The 22,284-nt window shown below is 42.4% G+C and overlaps 2 protein-coding genes across 6 annotated transcripts in view; both read left to right on the top strand.

Annotated features, from left to right (window-relative positions):
• Nucleotides 1–15,727, top strand: part of USP49 (ubiquitin specific peptidase 49) — a 45,012-nt gene extending 29,285 nt beyond the window's left edge. For 2 of the 5 annotated variants that reach the window (XM_090026632.1, XM_090026631.1), the window contains exons 2-7: nucleotides 1,981–2,128; nucleotides 3,500–4,910; nucleotides 6,765–6,969; nucleotides 11,088–11,196; nucleotides 11,675–11,880; nucleotides 12,619–15,727. In XM_090026632.1, coding sequence (XP_089882758.1) covers nucleotides 3,528–4,910; nucleotides 6,765–6,969; nucleotides 11,088–11,196; nucleotides 11,675–11,880; nucleotides 12,619–12,809 — 2,094 coding nt within the window. In that variant the 5' untranslated portion in view covers nucleotides 1,981–2,128; nucleotides 3,500–3,527 and the 3' untranslated portion in view covers nucleotides 12,810–15,727. The remainder of the gene's footprint in view (nucleotides 1–1,980; nucleotides 2,129–3,499; nucleotides 4,911–6,764; nucleotides 6,970–11,087; nucleotides 11,197–11,674; nucleotides 11,881–12,618) is intronic. The other 3 variants (XM_090026633.1, XM_090026634.1, XM_090026635.1) reach the window with 3 other exon arrangements.
• Nucleotides 12,862–22,284, top strand: part of LOC149853782 (uncharacterized) — a 33,579-nt gene continuing 24,156 nt past the window's right edge. Inside the window, exon 1 of the mRNA XM_090026645.1 lies at nucleotides 12,862–13,218. The gene's annotated coding sequence lies outside the window, so the exon portion shown is untranslated. The remainder of the gene's footprint in view (nucleotides 13,219–22,284) is intronic.

Raw genomic sequence — 22,284 nt, 5'->3', positions numbered from 1 at the left:
CTACTTTGCTAAGTGACCAGGGTTTTAAAAGGGCAAAATTCTTCGAACAGCAGGAAATCCTACTAGCCCACACAACAAAAACAAAGGGAACTGACACAGGGCTTGTAATTCAAATACTGACAGCCTGTTTTTATTGCTAACTACTGTACTCTGAAGCTCTCTGCCTGTGTGGCTCTGATTTCCTTATAGCCTGTTACCCAGTTGAAACGAACAACCTATTGTTACGGGTTGGTTGCTTAGAAATTTAGGATAATTTTTATGCTTCTTAATGCTGGCTGCATGAAAGCCTGCGAAGCTTGGTCACTGCATTTTGCCTCTTTTTGATGAAAAGAAATCCCAGAGACCGCTTGAAGCTAATTTTTTCTATAGTAGGGACAATTCTGGGTACATTAGCGAGGCGTAAGGGTTAAATCCCCAACACTGTCGCATATGGCAGTGAGCAGAATCGCAGATGTTGATGATACAACGTAATTAGTATTCTTTTATGTAAATGAAGGCTGTCAATGTTACCATAGTGTCTACTCTTTCAAGCTGGAATCTATTGCACTTGGACTCACCAAGACTAGACAGGATTATTTCACAATTTTGAGTCAAGAATTGAGCGGAAACAGATAAATGGAGAATACAGAAAGGGGTAGGGATGGGGTTGGAGTGGGGGAGAGTTTAAACTTGCTACCACTGGGCCCTGTTCATGCTTTTATTTCTGACCGTGCCTTCCCAGATCCTGTTGTGTTGTAATGGGCAAGCATCCCCTAACTGCAAGGTACAGTCCATTTCCGAACTATGCTTTAAACAGACAAGGTTATTCTGATATTGAAGCGATGCAGAGGGAGAGCACTTCTAAACAGACTACTTTTATTCTTCCCTATTTGAGAACAAACAATAGAAAGAATTGCAAAGGTTTCATTTGCCTTAAAATCTGCCTTTTTTAATAGCTGCATTAGCAATAAGGAGCTTGGTAGTAAATTTTTAAATTACACTTGCGTAACCAATGTCAGAGAACCTATGGCGTCTATTCATTGACTTGTCAAATGTGCTTTCTGCACATTTGCAGTTGGTGGCTCCAATGTCCATCTTAAGACTCTCTGAAAGCATGAGATTTCCATAGTAACATTACAACTACTTTCTCCATTAAAGTGGCGTTCTGATCTTTAAGCTTTCTGTATGCCAGATCCGAAACTCTGTCTTGAATGGTGTGATGAATGTCTGTAACCACTTTGTGCATATTGCTGTTATTACAGATACTACAACTTTACGCTATATTGAAATACTTCGGTTCTGGGGTGTTTATATGAGGGTGGATGCATGTGTATGTCTGTATGTATGCATGTCGTATGTTATGGGAGTTACCTTTTATTGAAAACAAAATCCTCTTTCAAGCCTCCTTGTTTTTCCTCTACCTTGGACAGAAGATGCAGTACTTGACAGTCTCTTCTAGCTTCTCATCCTTAAATGTTGTTCTATTTTAAGATGCTTATATTTGACATTCTCCATTTCTGCATTTTTTTTTGTTGCTATAAAAATCATGTAGTAAATGGAGTTTCATTCAGAACAGAATCCATGCCCCTCCACTCTGAAAATATCTCCTGTGAAGTCAAATTCAAAGTGATCACAGGAGGTGCACATTTTTGCTCGGTTTTCCTGTTCAGATTTTACTTTGCCATATGGCAGGTCATCCACTATGAAAGACCTATAATGAAGAGGCTATGCGTGATCAGCAGATTTATAGATTATCAGAAAATGAAATCAGAAAAATGAAATTCCAGTCTGCCCTTTTCCATTTGACATTTCTTCACAGCCATGTATTTGGGTTGTTAGGTGCATTAATGTCATGGCTTCCAGCTAATTCTGTTCCCTATTATGAATGTGTTCTCCGCAGACGCTCTTACGTTGAGGGGATTAATTGTGTTGTAAAGCAGCTCTGCTAGGTTTTTTACTTTGTTTACATGTATCACAGGAATATTTTTTTTCTCTCTCTAGGGCTTTGAAGCTGTGCTGCCTTTATGTGATGAAGATCTAAGTAGTAATTAATTTCTCGAAGAACTGCCAGGGCTCCTTTGGCTAAAATGGGGATGTTCCATGCTTTGGTCACTGAGTTGCGAAAAAAAGAATGTTTAAACATGACTCAGTGAGTACTGAATCACATACGTATGCATGTTTGCATCTGGCTGATGCATCTTCGTCCTGTGGTTTGTTTGGTTTTTTAATTTTTATTTAATTTATTTTTTTTTCCACTGTTCCATGCGTCTGATCTTTGCATGAAGTGTATAAAGGAACAGTTTTGCTAGTATTAAGAACTCTGTGGCTGTGTGTGATTAGAATATAATTGAATAGTACACATGAAATTATACAGATGTGGAACACATGAGGAAACACTTGGTTGTCTAGAACTACTTTGCATTTTCTTCACCCAGGATTTAAAAACTGAGTAAATTTGTTGTCTCCTCTTTTGTGTGCGGACTTAATTTGTGCATTATGACAGAATGCTTATTTTTTTTTTTTTTTTTTTATTACCTGAAATGCGTGTGCTGATTTGGTTGTAACATGCACGTTTTAAAACGTTGACCTTGGTTGAGGAAATAGAGGCAGACTCTTACCTGGCATATATTGATGTAGCCCTATTAAAATCAATAGATCTGTGACCATTTCCACCAGCTGATGATTTTTCCTGTGGCTTTCATAAGCTGAGCTGCCAGTTTGTGACCCAGCTTGCTTGTAAATCTTCCTTATAGGGATTTGCTGTGGAGTACTCGGTGAAAAAGCCGAAAGCCAAAACCAAATCTGAGTTGACATCAGTGACGTGCAGGTTGTGTAGTACAACTGTGCAAATTACCTGAGACCTGCTAGAAATGCAGTGACTGCATTTCATTTGTAAATGCTCGTTTTATCAAACCTTTTGTCTGGTGGGGAAAATGTGTAATGTAGGAAAATGAATGAAGAATTCAAGAGATTGACAGTGGGATGCGCAGACTCTTTACCAATCCAGCACAGCACAGGTTGGTCGCAGCTGTTAGCTAGCATCTGTATGGTTTCTCTGCAATAATTTCCACAATCTAGGTCCAGTTTCCAGCAAACAGAAGTTCTAGTTACAAAACCACCATCAAAATTAGCCTTAAGCTCATCAATTCCAAGAGCATAGCTAAAGCTCAAATAAGTACATGGGCTGAATTCCTCTCTTCCCTCTTGGAAGTGATTCCACCCAGGGCAGGTGAAACACATTGGCATGTTCCACTGTCCCTGTCTGAACTGTCTTCAGTAGGCAGGCAGAGAGCTTCATTCTTTGGAGCTTGTCAAGTCTGGATCTGGTACTAAAAACTGCTTTTAAAAGTGCCCAGTAATAAAGTCTATGAAAGGAAATAATGTAATTGGACTTGACAAGACATGACATGCCTGTATCTCTTTAGGCCTGCTTTCTGTCTTGGACAAAAGAGATGGATTTAAATATGTGCGATGGTTCTAAGGTCCTTTTTTTTTTTTTTTTTCTCCTTTACCCTTCAAGGTTAAAGCAGTGGAGACTTCTGTAAGACATGGATAGATGCAAACATGTTGGGCGGCTACGACTCGCCCAAGATCATTCTATCCTGAACCCCCAGAAGTGGCACTGCATGGACTGCAAGACAACAGAGTCGATATGGGCATGTCTGAAATGCTCCCATGTGGCCTGTGGAAGGTACATTGAGGAACATGCACTTAAACACTTTGAAGAAACCAGACACCCGCTGGCAATGGAAGTTAACGATCTCTATGTGTTTTGTTACCTTTGTGAAGACTATGTCTTGAATGATAATCCCGAGGGTGATTTGAAGTTGCTAAGAAGCTCTCTGTCAGCAATTAGAAGTCAAAAGCATGATCCATCAACAAGAAGTGGTAGGACATTGCGATCAATGGCTTTGGGGGAGGACGTATGCAGCCATCAAAGGACCCCTCAGGGACAGCCTCAGATGCTCACTGCTCTCTGGCACAGGCGGCAGTCCTTGCTAGCAAAAGCGCTGCGGACCTGGTTTGATAAGAGTTCGAGAGGCCAGTTGAAACTAGAACAAAAGAAACGAATGGAGGAACTGGAGAAGAAGAAGGAAGCAGCCAGGCAGCGACGACAAGAGATGAAACGGCGGCTTCTGGAGGAGCTGGCAAACACCCCTCCCAGAAAGAGCGCACGGCTGTTGTCTCATGTTCACAGAGAGAACTTGATTCCAAGGAAATTCAGAGAGATGGCAACAGCTTCCCCTACCTCAAGGAGAGTGCAGAGCAGCAAATTCAAACAGTTTTATTCCATCCGGCGCAAGCCCCTTATGACTCCGGGTGTGACTGGTTTAAGGAACCTTGGAAATACATGCTACATGAACTCTATTCTGCAAGTGCTAAGCCACCTCCAGAAATTTAGAGAATGTTTTTTGACACTTGACCTCTGTGAAACTGAAGAACTCTTGGCCAAAACCGTGAACGGGAAGTCTAGAACGTCTGGCAAGTTGGCAAACGGATCTGCTGCTACTGAGTCGGGGAAGAGTGACAAAACGGGGTCGTGTGGCAGGCAAAGCTTGCCAGTAGGCTTAAATGGTGGGTCCTCAATTAGCAGGAGTTTGGAACTCATACAGCCCAAGGAACCAAGTTCAAAGCACATCTCTCTCTGTCACGAACTGCACACCCTCTTCAGAGTAATGTGGTCTGGGAAGTGGGCATTAGTGTCTCCATTTGCCATGCTGCACTCTGTGTGGAGTTTGATTCCAGCATTTCGAGGTTACGATCAGCAGGACGCTCAGGAATTTCTTTGTGAGCTGTTGGACAAAGTGCAGCAGGAGCTGGAGTCTGAAGGGACGAAGCGCAGGATCCTCATCCCTTTCTCACAAAGGAAGCTCACCAAGCAGGTCCTGAAAGTGGTGAATACCATTTTTCATGGGCAGCTGCTCAGTCAGGTATGCACTGAAACCAACCACTGCTCTCACAGTGCCAGGGAGCAGAGGTTTTCTTTTCTGTCGAACCACCGGATATTCAACAGGACTTAGGTAGGTGTACATAACGAGGGCAGAACTTGTTATGGCACCATGCAGTAGTCCTGTTGGCATTTTCGGCACACATCCCTCATCGAATGCAATGATAATTTAGAGGTCCTTTATCACTTCAAGTTGACATTTGCACGCAGTGTACAAGTTCTCAACCCTGGTGTAAGTTACCTTTTGTTCTTATAACGTATCTTTTTAATTAGTTTAGCCTTTTCTTTGTTTGCTTTCTGTGCTCAAAAATTGTGGCATGAGGGACAGAGAATCCAGTCGTCTTGTCTCATAAAGAACAGAGCTTATTAAAAATTATTTGCAGGCATTGCGATTGAGCCCGCAGTGTGCTGACTACCCACAATTCTGTGGTTTCTGTGGGAGTCGCAAGAGCTCAGCATCTCGTAACGTTTGGTCCCTTGGGTATATATTTTTCCCCTTGAGTAAACCATGTTACTCCTCGAGGATTTGACTCTGAGAGTTGCTGAGTGCCTCTGCAGGCCCTCAATCACCATTGACTTCAAAGGTCATTAAAAGTGCTCACACCTTGCAAGAGACACTTGACACTCTGCAGGATTGGACAGCAATAATGTTGTGTGCAGTCTTGCGTATTACTTGTGTAGTGCTTCTTCCTGTGCTAGGTACCCTGAATTTGTTAACGGGCATCTAGGCGCATACTGAAGAAGAGCACTTTCAGTTCCTTGTTTAAAGAGGATTTTTGTGGATGACCACAGTTAATTTAAAATTGCAGTTAACTTTGACGACGTCTGCCCATGTACACGTCATACGCTTTTTGACTAAAGGTTCTTTGTTGAGACGCGTCATTCTAGCTCTTCGCTGGTGGTGTATTCTGTCCGAACTCCTAGTTAAGGCATCTGGTACCTGCTCTCTGGGGTGCTAAATGTCAGTGCACCTTATTCGGAACCTTTTATGCTGTTTTCCAGTAGCCTGGTATGCTTATTCTGCCAAGATGCTTGTTCTGATCGGAGGCCTGTATAGCTTTTGTTCACACGTAGCAGATCTCATCCAAGACCTCCCATCCCTCTGCTGCACCCTCCCCCCAGCCCAAATGCTTTACAAACTTTAGTAGGTTAAATGTTACATATGAAGTAGGGATTATGTCTTGTGTAGACAGGTGAACTTAAGGTGCAGTGTCTTTCCTGAGGTCAAGGCAGCAAGCTCTGCTTCGTATCTCTTAGCAGAGAGGAGATCAGCACCATCTCGCAGGACAGGAGGAACCCTGTGCGTTTTGAGTTGCCCCTTTTCACCCTTATCGTCCCGGGAGCATAAGTAAATTGCAGGAGCGGCATGTGATGCAGGAACTGAAATGAGCAGAACAATGAAGGTGACTGTAGACAGGGTTTGCTACTTAAGCAGACAAACTGAAGAAATGGTGGGAGAAGTATTGGACCCCGAGCGCTAGTATGAAGTCTCCATACTAGAATATAGTTCGAAAGTATTTTGGAGGGATGTAGTAGTTTCACAGTTACGTGACAGTTTTCCTCAGAGGAGCTCATGGAGAGGTAAGTATCCTGCATGGGGGAAATGGGGACAGAAAAGTTTTTTGATTTTTTTTTTTTTTTTTTTTTTTTTTTTGTGCCTAGGGTCACATAATTAGCTGTCAGACCCCATTTCTCTTGGCAGCTGGACTGTATCCACCAAAGTGCACTGCCTCTTGAGCATTAGCTGTCCTGTTCTTTGAGTCATCTGAATATGAATGTCTCTCTTGTAGATGTGTATACGTACCCTCATTTGTGTGTATAAACCTTTCCTTTCCAGGTCACCTGTATAACATGCAACTATAAATCCAACACCGTTGAGCCCTTCTGGGATCTTTCCCTGGAATTTCCTGAACGTTATCACTCTATTGAGAAAGGGGTGGTCCCTGTAAACCAGACAGAGTGCATGCTGACAGAAATGTTGGCCAAGTTCACAGAAACTGAAGCTCTGGAAGGGAGGATATATGCATGCGACCAGTGCAACAGTAAGTGAAGTGCTGATGCTTTTCCTTGCAGCTTAGAAACACTGTCCGCTGTTCGGGTAAGAAACATATGCTGGTGCTTAGAGGGGGAGGACGCGTGGTGTGTGCATAACGTGAAAACCGCACCCTTCCTCACCACTGCTGAGTTAGTGTTCTTCCTGTTCGTGGTTTCTGCACTGTTTGTGCACCTCTCCCAAACTGATGGGTTGCTCTTTTCCATTCTTTACCCTCACAATTTATACACTTCACTAAGGACTCATTTTGTCCCCTGCTGTTTCCTGCTGTGATTTTCTTTATTCAGTTGCTTCCTCTGCTGCACTAAATAGCTTGTGAGGATTTTTGTTGTAGAATATATGTTCTTTTTTTTTTTTTTCACTTTTGCCTCTCCCACCAGAAGGCTGAGATGGCACAAGCCAGCCTTGTTCCTCTGGTCTTGTTCATCCAGTCAGGGCCAGACCATTCACTACGTTTAAGATCAGGAAGGAATTTTACACTACAGTCAGATCGCCATGAACTGTGGTGGGTTATGACTTCCTCTGCAGAGAGGGGCAGAGTCCTCTTCCTTGGATCTCTCGTGTGTTTTAACAGACCTGTTCTTGCTGTGGCAGGACATTGACAGTGCCTCATCCCTCTCCTTTACCTGTGGCAAGTAGTGTTCTTGATGTTTTGGGGTATTGTGCTTGGTAGTTGCACAAGAAGGATGCACAAGGCAGTCACGCAGCTTTAAGAATAGGATATGCCAATGATTCTCAAGCAGGGTGCCGCAAGGGTGCTACTCAGTATGAGTTGCTGTTAGGTGTGCAAATACCTACATATAATTCACCAGATAAACTCTGAGCTAGCAAAGAAGAATCCATAGTATCAAAAACATTCTGACCTGGTGTGATCTTGAGTTTTTTTGCAACGGGAGGATTGTTCTATTGTTTTTCTATGGTCGAAATATAAGTAAAAGCTAAGAGGTGTACCTCAAGTCCAGCGGGGGGAGCTTTGAATCTGAGGTTGAGGACAATTGGGGTAGGTGAACACTCCTTTAGAGTGGTTTGGTTTGAGATGATGCTGTCTTGGGCTAGATGACCTGCTGAAGTCCCTTCCAGCCCTACTTTTCCCTGATTCTGTCCCAGCTAGGGGATAAGCGTAATGTCCTGCAAGATGGAAAGGCTTGGGAGCCTGCTTAGAGTGTGTTTTATGTAGTCGTAGCGAGTTGTAGTGTAATCTTTTTACCATGCCTCCTTCCGGTATTCTAAGCGTCAGTGTTTTTGTCTCCACAGCTGTAACTTTCCTTTATCAAATGCTTTCAAATAGCAAGTTTGAGAAATTGCCATCTGCTTGTGGATATTCTGTAAGCAAAAAAGGACCTAATTTTATCAGAGAAAAAAATTGGCTGGGATCCTTCACAAAAAAATGATCGCTATATATTTAATTTGGCTTTCTTCTTTGCCCTGTATTCTGCTGTTCTTGTTTGTGCCGACCTAAAGTTTGCCAATAATGCAGTTTCCAGGTAATTTGGATGAGGAAGCATTAACTGAAGAAAGGAAGTCACGGTGGGAGGCAGCAGTCCTTCCTCTAGATGCCAAAAATTATTGATGGCACTGTCTGTCAGAAGTGATAAAGGGGAGCGGCAGTCCATCTGTTCTGAACTGGTGCAGTGGAATCTGGTTATCGGGTACATTTCTTACAGAGAGCCCTGGCTGCCACCTGTCCATTTTCTGCTCTGTAGCTGTGTTCTGCGTTCGCTGGAGAGGTTGGTGGTCTCGAGTAGGTCTAGGAGACTCCCCCCCCCCCCCCCTTCATTGTGCTATTCATAATTTGAAAATAAAGCTTATGGCCTGGAATTACCTTTCTTCATGCAGCCACACCTTCATTCTGCCCGTTCAGGCTGGGAGCTCTCATCTCAACTTCTATTACACAAGTTTTTTTTAAGCTACTGAATCACAGGGGTTGCTCGTTTTATCCGTGTGGTCTGGTGAACGGGTCCAGGTAGCAAGCTGGTAGAATATAGTGCCAGGATATCCATATTTTGCAAGCTGATATGCTGATGGAGGTCAAAATAAAAATGTAAAAGCAGGAATGGATTTTGCAGGGTGTTGCATGGTCCCTAAATGACTGACGGTCTTTCCCTGTTGAAGGCTAGGGTTCATAAGGTCTGTTGAGCAGTATCTGTGTTCCCTATGTACGAGGGCATTTCAGATGGCTGCATGTCCGTAACAGTGGAACATTACACCTGATGGCGGCATTGTCAAACTTGCCCATCACCTACAGTTACATAGAGAAGTGATGTGGTCCACTAAATGAGTATTGCACACAGAATGCTTGTATTTAAAAATTGCCATTAGTTTCTAAAATGCCCACAAAAAAAGCCGAAGCATTTATTTTAGGACCCTTGCTTTCTCTGGTGGGCATGCGTGTTTTTGATGGATCCTTTTATTCGTCAGAGTAGCCATTATCTTCCTCTGCCATGCAGTGAAACTATAGGTGCCTCAGTTTGTCAGCAACTTGCTTAAATAGGAAGACAATGCACCAACAGGAAAGGCGTTTACCTTGGGTTTTTGCTGTTTTACAGCAAGCATGAGACGTAGCTTTCTAGAAGGATTAATGAATAGCACGCAAGGAGAGATGATGAAGCTTGCATAATTTAACATTACTCGGTTAGATCCAAAGTCTTACATCCTTGTTTTCATAAGGCCCCGCTGTAGTGAAGGCATCAGAAGTTTTGCCGTAATGAACAAGTAAAAGTGAACAGGAAATCACCAAGAGTTGACCCTCCATTGTAGTTCAGTTCAAACCTGTTTATGGTGAAGCGCAAAGAATAGTTACTGATTGTAGCGTGTTAAGACTTTGTTCTCCCCTGACTAAGTAAACAACTTCTGCGTGATTTAATGGGATTGTTGTATACTTAAATAAAAAACCCACGCTAGTTGGTGGCATGTAAATAGAGGCATAGAATTCTTTTGAGTGTTTTACTGTTCATTCCTAAAATGCTTTAATTACTCTCAAAGCACTGATTGTGACACCTTCATTGTATTGTAATCTGGACTCTGCAGTGGCGTTATAACAAATTACTCCAGCTAGAAAAAATATTTTATTGTATTACTCTTTTATGGCAGAAATAACACTACAGCAAAGTGAGGTTTCAGTAGTCTGCTGGCACCAGAAGGAAGGCTTTGTGAGGAGTCATCTCTTAATTTTTGCATTCCCAACAGGGAGTAAAGTGTTATTTAATTAGCAAATAAAAATGTAGTTGTTGGCAATGGGTGGTCTTCGTGGAGGTGAGAACTGAAGGGCTTCCACTTTCCATTGCTTTGCCAAACCTTTACATTTTCACTACCCTTTTTATTTTCCCACCGTTCTCTCCACTATTTCTTTGTGGACCCCTACACTTCAGACACCAGCACTGATCTATCAGCACGCCTTCGCCTTCTTTCTGTGACTCATTTTAAGCCACCGTTCCATTCTACAGTTAGTTTCCCTCTCTAACAAATGGAAAAAAATTCAAGATAAGCACACTGCTACAACCCAAATAACTACATGATCTTACTGTGATAATTCTTATCTTTTTCCTCCCAATATTTGGTGAAATTTCTTGCTGAGTCCTATCATAACTCATCCTAGCAGCACAGGAATGCTCTTTATCTGTCTGTAAGGCTCCAGACATAGTACAATCATGGCACTGCGTAAATGTGCCCCCCTTTTCTGTAATTTTTTCAGCATTATTCAGCATTGAAATTAGGTCTCCCAGCTTCTGTAATCCGTCCTCTCTTCTCAGCAGTGCAGTACTCTCCAGTGCAAAATGTTAGCAGAAATGGCTTGAAACTGTACAATAAGCAGCGTAAAATGCAAAGCTGTGAGTATTTTAAAACTTGTGGTTTCCCGTTGCACCAAATCCATTTACGTGTGTGTATATAATTTTTTTTTTAAACAGCCTCTTTGAAAGTTGCATACATAGGTTGTACGCAACGTTTCCCCTGCTGTATCTCTCGCCGTTGTGTATGTATTTCACTTGCAAAGCTTCATGGCTGTGAGCTGAACTCTTGACACTAGGAAGTCTGTGATATGTGGCTTCCCCTTTCAAAGACAGCTTTCAGCTCAATTAACATTTTGTGCCTTACTTAAACTTTTCATAGGCAAACGGCGGAAGTCTTCTCCTAAACCTCTTGTTCTGAGCGAAGCTAAAAAGCAGTTAATGATCTACAGACTACCTCAGGTCCTCCGGCTGCACCTTAAACGATTCAGGTGAGGCATCTTACTTGGAATCACAGTGGTAGGTTTTTAGACGAGGAGCTTATCAGAGTTCAGGTCTTGCCACAATACCATTTCTGGATCACAGTGCCGACTATGTATGTACTGATGTATTGTTTTTGCGTTGGCTTCCCATCATGGCAGATGCTAGAAAAAGTGCCTCCAGAGTAACACATCTCTGTGTAATTGTTATAGGGAAGATGCAGAATAACGCGCTTCCTGTTTTAGGAAGGGTTTTTTAGCGACTGGGTTTTGCAAGTGGTGCTCGCACACATTTTGGTGAGTGCCTTGTGAATGGCTGTTCCGAGTCGCAGAAATGCTTTAACTGTAGTGCGCATCTTCCCTTTAGTACTGGGACCAGCACCTCTTTCACGTGAAATAAATTATAAAGAGGATAAGACTTCAGAGTGAGAGCGAGAGCCCCTGCATGCCCAGTAGAGATTTGTGTTGATGGCAAGGATTTGTGTTGCAGGTGGTCTGGACGTAATCACCGTGAGAAGATTGGGGTCCATGTCCTCTTTGACCAGGTATTAAACATGGAACCTTACTGCTGCAGGGACTCTCTCTCCTCTCTTGACAAAGAGACCTTTGTCTATGACCTCTCCGCTGTGGTGATGCATCATGGGAAAGGGTTTGGCTCAGGACACTACACAGCATATTGCTACAACACAGAGGGAGGTGCGTGTGCCTTATTACTGGGGAAACAGATCTTAAGTCTGTCAATATTTTGTTCCATAGACCTAGTACATTGTAAAGATAAGATTTACAGTCAGAGTTGTTCTGAATCAAGTTTCCTGCCATTTCATAGCTTGATTCCCAGAGCTTATTTCTAAAAGCATGTTGTCTTTTTTTGTGTGGGTTTGTTTAAAGACCAAAGACTGCTTTTCCTTCCCCTCCCTTGTAGCCTGTCAGGATGTCTTTATTGCTTGCTCTTAACATGGTGTGTGTTTCGTTTTCCTGGGCTCTGTAATGCTATGCTGCTGCTCGTGCTGGGCAGCTGTCTGATTACTTTTGGGGTGATAAGATGTACAGAGGATGTTTAGAAATGGGGAGGGGGACTATTCGTGAGTCACATCCACAGGGCTTTTCACAGCTATGTCATCGCCCTCCAGTTTACTGTGGAATGAGGAGGAATTCTCTCTTTCCTCTTGAAAGTTGTGTTGAGGAGGTTTTATGATGTACTCTTAAAATCAAATCACAGCACAACTATGTAATGTCAACTGGGTTAATACCGTGGAAATGCTACAAGCATCTGATTACCTGGAGGTTCTTCCTAAAGTGCCTGTAAATTTAAGAAAGTGCTCCTCTATCCCCCGTTTCCTTTTCTTGTGGATGTCGCTTATGAACAGTCCTTCAAAGCAAGCAACATAATGGAGGGCCAGTTACTAATAGTCTCTTTCTCCCTTTGGTTCATAGGTTTTTGGGTCCACTGCAATGACTCCAAACTGAATGTATGTAGTGTGGAGGAGGTGTGCAAAACCCAGGCCTACATTCTTTTTTACACTCAAAGAACAGTGCAGGGCAAAGCAGGAATCTCAGAAACACAACTCCAAGCTCAGGTGCCGTCCAAAAACAGCGATAAGGACAGAAGACTGACATTCCCGTGACGGGAAGCATCAGTAACTCAATCGACAGTCTCAGTTATTTTAAACCATTGGTGTTCACATCTTTCCTCTTTGTAGGAATGAAGGCTTACTGCAGGAACAGGTCAGAGCATCGTTGGCCACCCAAGGTCTGGAAGAGCGTGCGTCTGGCTGTGTAATTCTGTCACGTAAGATTGTAAACAGAATCTTCATCGTTAAAAGGTATCGGTAAACCATGCTCTCCTCGGAACAAGAGAAACCACTTCAGGTGCCTAGTATCGTGAATCTTATATTGCAAAAAAATTAAATAAGGCGCATCAAAGTAATGGCAGCCCATTGTGTTCAACAAGGATACAAAATCATCAAACCAGCTCCTAATTACACTGCATTCCCGCGTGGGGAATGCTGATGAACCTCCAAAAGAAATGCACAGGTATGGTAGAACCTCTTTAACCTTGTTGTGAATTATGGCTCAAAGTGTGACTTGCTTATCCAACTGCTCCTACGGTATCTACAGTAGATGGGGCCCAACTGTGGTAAAAGCCACTCTTGCTGAAGAGTCACTAAGGCCCATTGACAGCAACAGGTCATTTTCTGGGTACTGGTGGGGCCCAAGCGTAGCATTTGACTACATCTTGACAGTTTTGCGTAGGCTGAATTGACTTGCCAGTTTACTTTTTCCGGTTTGCAACACGCAGTATAACAGAAGTGGTTCTGCTCTAGAAAGGGGTTGCATAAAAATGGAACATTTTGTTTGACCAGATCCGCCCCTGCACGTTCAGACTTGTATCTGCTGACAGCTTTAAAAACAAAATAAAGATGATGTTTACGCTAAATTAAAATAAGGCCATGTCTATGCTACGCAATTCTGCCAGCCCACCCCTGTATCAGTCAGGGGTATCAAGAAGTGTGATCCCTGACCGGCACAGCTGAGCCAGCAAACGCTGTGAGCATGGGTGCAGCTTATTGGCAAAATTCCAGTATTACAAATATAGCTTATTTTGCTCAGGGCATGGGGTTATAGCTGCAGAATAAGTTATACCAGGAAAAGCACGGTTTTGAGCATATAAGCTGTATCCATGCTAAGAGCACTTTACCAGTACAGTGTGCTCGACTTTTATGCATGTTGGATCATTGCATAATTCATTTAAAGGCATATTAAAGGCCCCATGTTGTTCTTCCTGTTGCTTGCATTATAGCAAATGTCCAGTATTTGCATCTTGGTTATGTGTTGAAATTACTTGAGCACAGACAGTATTTCAGATCCCTTTCTAATTTGTAAAATCATTTTACTCTGGTTAATTGCATATTAATTGGCTCCAGAAATGGCGACGGGGAAGTGCCTTTCAAAAGGCTGCAGCTAGAAGCTTTGAAAAGGATGAGAGCTAGTTAAGTTTTGGGGTTGTTAATATTGTAACACTGACAAAGCTGTGTACTCTGAGCAATGCATGTGTTACCTTCGGATAAGCGCATCTCCATCAAGCAAGTACAAAGTGTTTTTCTAGCCCCAGTGCCGTGCATTTAAACAGAGTACGCTGTATTGCTGTACGATAAGCAGTTGTGAATGTAGGCCTGGCCCGTGTGAGCTGATTATACCACTGCATGGGCCATTTCAGCTATAAGAAAATGAGCTGGATTCTTTTTGTGTATAAACAGGGCTTTAGTCAGCAGCTCTCTGTCGTTACTTCTGCAAACTCAAGGAAGGCAGTGAGGTTGTACCAGTGTGACTGAGTATAATTTGGGCCAGGCCATCTTGTATTTGTACCAATGTTCTTTCCTTCCTGCACACAGCTTGACTTTCGGGTCCCACAGTGCCTTTGCAGGGCTGCAAAATGTGTGCATACAATCTGAGCTTGACATGGTGCCTTTCTAGCGATTTCCAAACGCAGGGGTCTCCCTGCGCTGTTTGTAGCCGCTTTCTGGAGCAGAACCACATTTCAAACATCGGATGGTTTGAGGCTTTTGCTGTCTGCGCTCCGATTTTGGGATCACAGAAATGTTTGCGAGCGGTTCAGTTGTTCCCCTGCAGTCCATCTAGATTGTTTGGAAATGGTGAGGGTGCCATTTAATCACCCAGAGTGCTTTCAACTTCAGCTTAGCATCCAGGTGAAGAAGTCCTGAAACCATTATTCCTTTCCCCACCCCCTTGTATTTTTGTCAGCATTTGCCCATTAGACATGTACCACCTGGCAGAGCTGACCCTTGTTGTTCTGGAGAGTGGTGGGGTAAGTTTCCTTCTGTTGCCACTGCCACGATCACAACACTTAACCTCTTGCCCCAACAGGCAAAACAGGCTCTCGTCTCAGGTTGCTGGTAATCACTCTCGACAGCCAGAGGGGAGGGAGCCACTCATGCAGCAGGACAGGCAATTAACTCCTTTCCTTTCACCAGAGCAGAGATTCAGGCATTTTTCTCAATGACCTGCTGAGTCTCCCCTGTCCTTGGGAATTCAAGTTGTTCAGGAATCTCTTTCATGCATTTTTGAGCAACCTGCTGCTTCTGAGCCTACAACAAAATGCCTGTTTTCTTGCTGTTAAATGTCATTTCCGAATTGTACCCTTTGCCTCCAGTGAGTAACAGCAACTGGAGGCTATCACGTAGGTGCTGATAAAATGAAATGTATTTTTTTTTTAAAAGCCTTATCTGTAACCAGAGTTGGGAGGATATGACTTTTTTATTTATTCATCTTGACAGTTATCTGTGCATTTATTTCCTAGGTTTTGGATTGGGGTTTTTTGTGTTACTCTCTTTTTTTTTTTTTGCCCTACCAGGAAATGAAAACAGATATTTGTCATTCAAAATATAATGGGACAGATTAAGAGGCCCTGTCAAAAGGTGCACCTCCATTGAATTCAGTGGAAACTGAATTTGGTCCAGTGAATGTAAGTTGAGCTTCATTTGAAAAAAAAAAAAAAAAAAAAAAGAAAAAGTAAGAAAGAAAACATTCAGTGGGTTGATGAGATGTATGCTTCAGCATTATGGAATTTTTGCTAGAGCAAGATGTAGGTGCTTAGTACCTTTAAAAAGGATCTAAAAAGAAAATTAGAGATAAGAAAGTTCAAATGTTGCTTAACTATGCCTTCTGAATCCTCTTGAGGTGGAGGGGGAAGTTGATATTTTCTAAATTTTACTGATTTATCCTTCTAAGTCTGTCCAACTTCTAAGATGAAATTGGATCGGCTTTTCAGTGCGGGGAGGGGAGAGAGATTACATTTTTCTCTTGAACAGGAGATCCATGGTTCACTATGACTGACCCTAGTGACGAATTCTGAATACCTTTGCTGATGTAGCCCTGTTTATATAAAAATGTCTGACAGAAAGGCAAACACAATGCAGCGTTACAGTTGTGACTGCAGTGAGCCTAGACTTATCACTATGAATGCTCATCTTTTGACTGAGTGTGTTGCATTAATATTTGAATTCAGGTAGTAATAAAGTTGTCACTTGAATCGCGTAGGTAGCAGAGAGGGAAGGGAGGCTGGAAGGAAGGTGTACCGTTAGCTCTCAGTGCATCAGATTTCCCAAGCAGATTAGTAGCATTCGCTGCTGACATCTTTTGAGATTAGTGGCCTCTCCACGTGACATGAGCCCAGTAGTGCTGAGATGTGGAGAAATTGCAGTCAGAAAAAATGACCTACCCTGGTAGGGAAGGAAGTAATTATACTTTGAAGTAAACTTGCTTTTTCCAACACTGTGAGGTTTCTGTAATATTTAGCTTTTATTTGGAAGCGATAGCGTATAGCATTTTTTATGCTGTTTGGTTTATATTTGTCTACTGCAGGCTTCTTTATATAAGCATTGCCCAATGCTCCCACTGTGGTGTACACTGTTTTATAGTGTCCGGGTTGCCAGAAATTCTTATGGGAAGTTACCTTGTGGTCAATAAGATGAACGTAGATCTTGCTTGCAATTACAGCGAAGCCCACTTAAGTGAATCTTGACAAACTTTGTCCCTCCTTAATCCCGACAGTCCAATTCCGCTCATTCACAGCTGATGTCAGTTGACTTATTGTGGATTTAATTCCCAATCCTGCAAACTTTTAAGTACCTGGTGCATCTTAAATCATGCAAGTAGCCTCCATTGGCTTTAACGAGACCGCAGATATGTGAGTAAATGTAAGCCCCTGGGAAATACCAGCAGGATCACAGCCTTAATTGGTGTAAATGGGAGCAGAATTTGGCCCCGTGCATATACCTGTTTTTTTTTTTTTCAGTGACAAAGGTCTGTTGGAGCAGACTAATTAAACCTTTCTTTTAAATGACTGGCTAAATGACACATTAAACAAGTTGTCCTTGCGTTAATTTACCAGCTAGATAAAAGCCCCTTTGCAAGAGGTCCCTGCTTGCATGTAGAAGGATGTCTGTGACTGAATTTGAATTTGGAGGCTTTGGAGCAGCAGCAGGTGCTAGGCCAAAATGTTAGAGCACTGCGGTAGATTAAAAAGCAGTCATCACTGTTCAGTCTCTCCTGTGGCTCTCTAGGAACCCAGCCTGCAGAGTGAGTCCCCTGAAATGTATGCAGAGCAACACCTGAAGGTGACTAGGGTTGGTACCTTGTGGAACAGGCCCCAAAAGCATAGGAAGCTGCTGTAATTAATCAGTGACTTAACGGTGATCTAGATATGCAGTTTTACCGAGAGAGTTGCTACCAGCACCTTCTTAATGTTTTAAGTCTTATGCAAATTGGCTTTATTTCATTCCATACGTGACGTTTAAGAGACTTAATTCACAACATTATGGCCAGATTAAACGCAAGGTCTGCTGCAGATTTGTTTTAGGCTAACTTGACCCCACCAGCAAGTTTTAATTACAACAGCTTCCCAGAAAGTTACTGTTAACCTGCATTGCCGGGTTTGAACTATGCACCGGGCAAAGAAGAGTTTCACTGCAAAGTACTGAAGAACAGCAAAGATTTTGTTTTGTTCACTACTGACAAGAACACCGTCTTGGTCTGGTGACTTTAAAAGTGGTCATAAATATGGCAGTAAACTGAATAATGTGTATTCAGCTAACTTGCACCAAACCTTCATCATCTTAGTCATCCTTTTCCAGGTGATGGTAACACCTCCAGATAGGTAAGAACTTCCAGACATGTTTTTAGAGCATAGAAATAAAATTGGGAATGGTGAAAGCATTAATTGTGTCCTATGGACTCACACTCAGAGGTTATTTTTCTTTAAAGCAAAGCTTCTAGCACAAATGTTGTTTCTGTTATGTAGAAGCTCTGCTTTTTGATTGTAAAGTCCCCTGCTCTGCATATGCAGTTATTTATCAATTGAAAGACAACAGGCAAGTGGGTTTTGGCTGCCCCCAAACTGCCCCGGCATGGACTACAGGAGAGGTCAACAGTATTGCAGAATGAAAATTGTGTGTGTGTGTGTGTGTGTGTGTGTGTGTGTGTGTCTGCGTGCGTGCGCGGGTGTGTGGGGGGGGGAGTTGGAGAGTGGGATGGGGATGAGTTTTGCCTACTGAAAAAGCTTTGTGAACTAATTTTATATGATTCATTAAATTTGGTGCCTTGTATCCAATTACACTTTTGCATGGGACAGAAAACTTGGGAAATGATTTTAAAATTCGCCTCTCGTTATTCAAGTGGCAGACAAATCTGTGTGTTTTTTACAAGTACTTTTCGGTATCATTGACATTTGTACATTTCATATCTATGTGAAGGGAAAAAAAAGGTTTACCAGCAAGTTCAGAAGTTAGTATTTTAGTGTGTTTGTCTGAGATTCCTGTATTTGTAATAACTCAAATGACTACTTGTTCAAAGGCAGTTCATGTTTTGGCTTTTTAATTTTTCTTATGTCACTCAGGCCACTTCCAGTCAGGTCAAAGCAAGTACCTTATTTACAACGAGCTTGCATATTATGAATGATAAATTCTGTGGCGTTTTGGTGAATTAACAGCAGCTTGTATTTCAAACGTGATGACTGGCAAGTGCTGACTTTACAAAGGAAAGAAAAAATTCCCCTTGCCATGGTACTAATTGCACAGATTTCCAGTTAGCAATGTGTAGCAATCTGTCTCGTGAATGAGCAGCGTTTATGCAAGTGGTACAGTTGCTTAAGGTGGCTAAATCTCTCTGCTTAAAGAGTAAATGGTAAAACATAAGCACCTGCTCAGAACACTGTCTTTGTTTCTCTCTCTAATCCCTGCACCCGGCTGGAGATCAGACAGGGAGGAAGCAGTGGGTAGGAATTGTTGCCGGTGGGAATATAAAACCTCAGTTGGGTGTGGGTTTTTTGCCTCTATTACATTAATACTGATGTCCATTTATTATGGATGGGAATGTGAAGCGTTTTAGCAAGCTTTGACATTTGCAAAACCACAGCACAGTTTGAATGATCAAAAACTGCATCTGTTAATTACCTGTCCCAACTCGTGATGATTTGTCTTGGTTCATTTTTAGGGCGTGCCTTTGGGCCAGCCCTTCCATCGTGCTGATTTCATTCGGTGTGTGTGTATGAGTTCTTTGTGCTACGGATAACTTGTACGGTTGGCCGCAACACTTTCAAAGGAATTTTTAAACTGAAATCGGTCTTCATAAAAAATGAATTGTTTTTCAACTTACATTTCCAGAAGGGAAAAAAAAATGACCAGCCCAGTGGGCCCAAGACTGACTTTAACCACTAACTGTTAATTTATTGTGTAAAGCTTGTGCATGATTCAGAATGCATTGGAGCTGGAGCAAAATACTGTATACTTTAGGGCACTTTCTGAACTGTCCTCCTCTTACTGAATTCTGTTCAGGTTGGAGCTAGAGAAAGGGAAGAGTTTTAAAATAATCATGCCAAATTGACCACGGCTAAAAGTTAAGGCCGATTTATATGAGGGAAGGAACACCTAGCAAGACAGGGATGCAGTATATTGGGAATGCATTTTGTTGGGGAGTAGTGGCTAAAAGGTATAAAATCCAAGAATGGGATCTCCTTAGCATCGAGAGCCCAGCGTCAGGGCAAAAAGCTCCTCCTTGGCCAGTAACTTACTGCTTAAGAGTGAACGGTGCATGGATTTAACACAAAGAATGTACATGCAGAATTCTCTGGAGGTTAAAAGAAAAGCAAAGGAGATATTTTCTTAACCCCCCACAATGGTCCCATAACCCCCACATTGCTCAAACTATTTGGAGGCAAGAAAAGAATGGACAGAGATAATCAGTGTTCACTTGAACATTGATTTGTGGTAGTAAAAATCTTGGTTATGTATTTCAGGGTAAAAAACAAACGATGGCAGTAGATACAGGAAGGAGGAGTTGGACTTTTTAATGAAGAGAACTTTCAGATGCTGGGTTTTAACTTGGGGGGGGGTGGAAAAAACAAAACCCCAAACAAAAAACCCCTCATAAGCACTGGGATGAGAGCCTCCATCACTTCTAAATTAGTGTGCGTCTCAGTAGGCTGATTGACACTGATTTTTGTATCAGTGTAACTTCTTGTTATGGGTGTTACTTTTTTTAATTGTGCAGCTACAAGAGATCCTCTGGCTCCCATGTGGATGTACTTTTAAGCGAGAGAAGGGCTTTTGCAGATATAGCTTACTCCCTCCATAAAGGTGTGAGGGCACAGGTTTCTCATCAGGTAAGTAAGTGCTGGAACTTTAAAAGTGTCAGTTGGGCTGTGTTAGCTACCTACATGCTCACATACCCCACAGTAAATGAAAGCTAACCCCACAATTAACTATGGCTAGTCTGCTGTCATTTGCTCTGGGGTAGAAGGTTGCACATAGGTGGCTAATGCAGAGCAGATGTCACTCAGTCCTAGCGCTCATCTCACAGTAACTTCTTTATCCACCCCTAAATTCCATCTGCACTGGGGACGGGGATCACTTCAGCTGTGTCAGTGTAGTTAACGCAGTATTTCTTTGCACAGACAAGGTCTAAGAATGTACCTTATTAGAGAGAAGCCTCTGCCATAGGTAAATGACTTGCAGATTTTGGCTGCACTCTAGACTAGAATCTGTCCTTTACCTCAAACTTTTTTCCAGAGAAATTCATAGGCACCTTTCTGACAGCACGAGAAAGGCAGCTTTTGGTCTACATAACCCACAATACTGCTGCTACCACCATTATGCCAAAGGAAGCATCATGTACACCTTCCTGCCTCGTCTTATTAGAAAGCCTTTATAAATAGGAACTTTATTTGCTGGAGTGAAGAGTGCTGTTTCTTGCCGCCCTAAATGACCCATATAATTGTATGTGTGACAGCTGAGAGTTCATGTTTTAGAGACTTATACTAGCTGCAGTCTTTAAGTGACTCTGCCATTTTCACTATGAGACCACTGAAACAACCAAGTCTGTTGCTTAACTTCGGATTTTGCTAAACGCTTACAGCCTTTAAAGGGACCATTCATATGAGAGAAAGAAATGGACCTTTTACAGTTTTACCCCAGTTGAAAATCAGGTCCAGCCTATTTCACAAGTCTCCCTCTTCTTTAAACGTCTGACCATATTCAGTGCATCCCTTTAGCTAGTTTACCTTTTACATGAACAATTGTTTTCAATTCAGGGAATGGATTTCCAAATTCTTGCTTGGTAAGATAACCAGCTAAGTGCTGTGATGCGTTAGTGACTGAGGCTAGGACTCTGGAAAAGCTATCAGCATTGGATCTAATCTTGCTCATAAAAGTCAAAGGAAGCTTTATCATTGATTTCTGAAGGCGCAGAGTCAAGCTAATGCTGAGCCTGTTTGAAAATCCCATATTGACACACATTTCTGAAGTCTCAGCCCTGGTAACTGCTGGGAGGGTATTACCGTCTATTAGCAAAGGCTGGACAAGTCATGTGCAGTTTTCCTTTTCTCACTAAAAATCCTCTTGCAATCTTGATGAGATTCCCAGGCTAAACTTAAAATCTTGACAAGTTACTGGCTGGTCGCAGTGTTTTTTGTCAGGGCTTTTAAGTCAAATGCCTTGAGTTGTGTTTCAGGCTTCTACTAAAATCATGAATTTCTTAAGCTGATGCTGTGCTGTACGGGGGAGCAAGACTACTTCCTTTGTTCCAAGGACTTTTGGAGGTGGTAGTAGCAGTGGACAATCCCAATCCAACTATTACTGGCCGTTTCTGTGTCATGCCTCCACGTGCAAACCAAGCTAAAGTGCTGCCTGCTCATAAAATTTAAGTGAAAGGTTTGTCAAGACAGTATCCAATAAATCAAACTTTTTAGACTTGGAGCTGCATAAATAGGCCCCGATCTACACTGAGATCCTACGAGATTCGTGCTTTCTAAGTCACAGTCTTTTGGAACCAAGATTTGCCTAAATGGTGCTAATGGTCTGTTTTGACCGTTCTTTTCCCCTTCAGAGGCTAGAACTGCCCGGACAAAAATTTACGTCCCACTGACCCGGAGACAGTTCGTAATGAGCACCTGTTGTAGGCTACTGCCAAACTTGCTTTGAAAAAAACTGAGGCAGCCATTCTTTTCAATGAATTTTCTACTTGATAAAGGTTAAAGGTGACTTATATTGCCTCATCTACTCTTAAAGGGGCTCATCTCCCACACCC

This window comes from Crocodylus siamensis, chromosome 13, assembly GCF_052110815.1.
Source record: "Crocodylus siamensis isolate JL-2025a chromosome 13, ASM5211081v1, whole genome shotgun sequence".
Taxonomy (NCBI): domain Eukaryota; kingdom Metazoa; phylum Chordata; order Crocodylia; family Crocodylidae; genus Crocodylus; species Crocodylus siamensis.
Note: the sequence above shows the minus strand (reverse complement) of the source record. Positions and strands in the feature narration are given on the sequence as shown.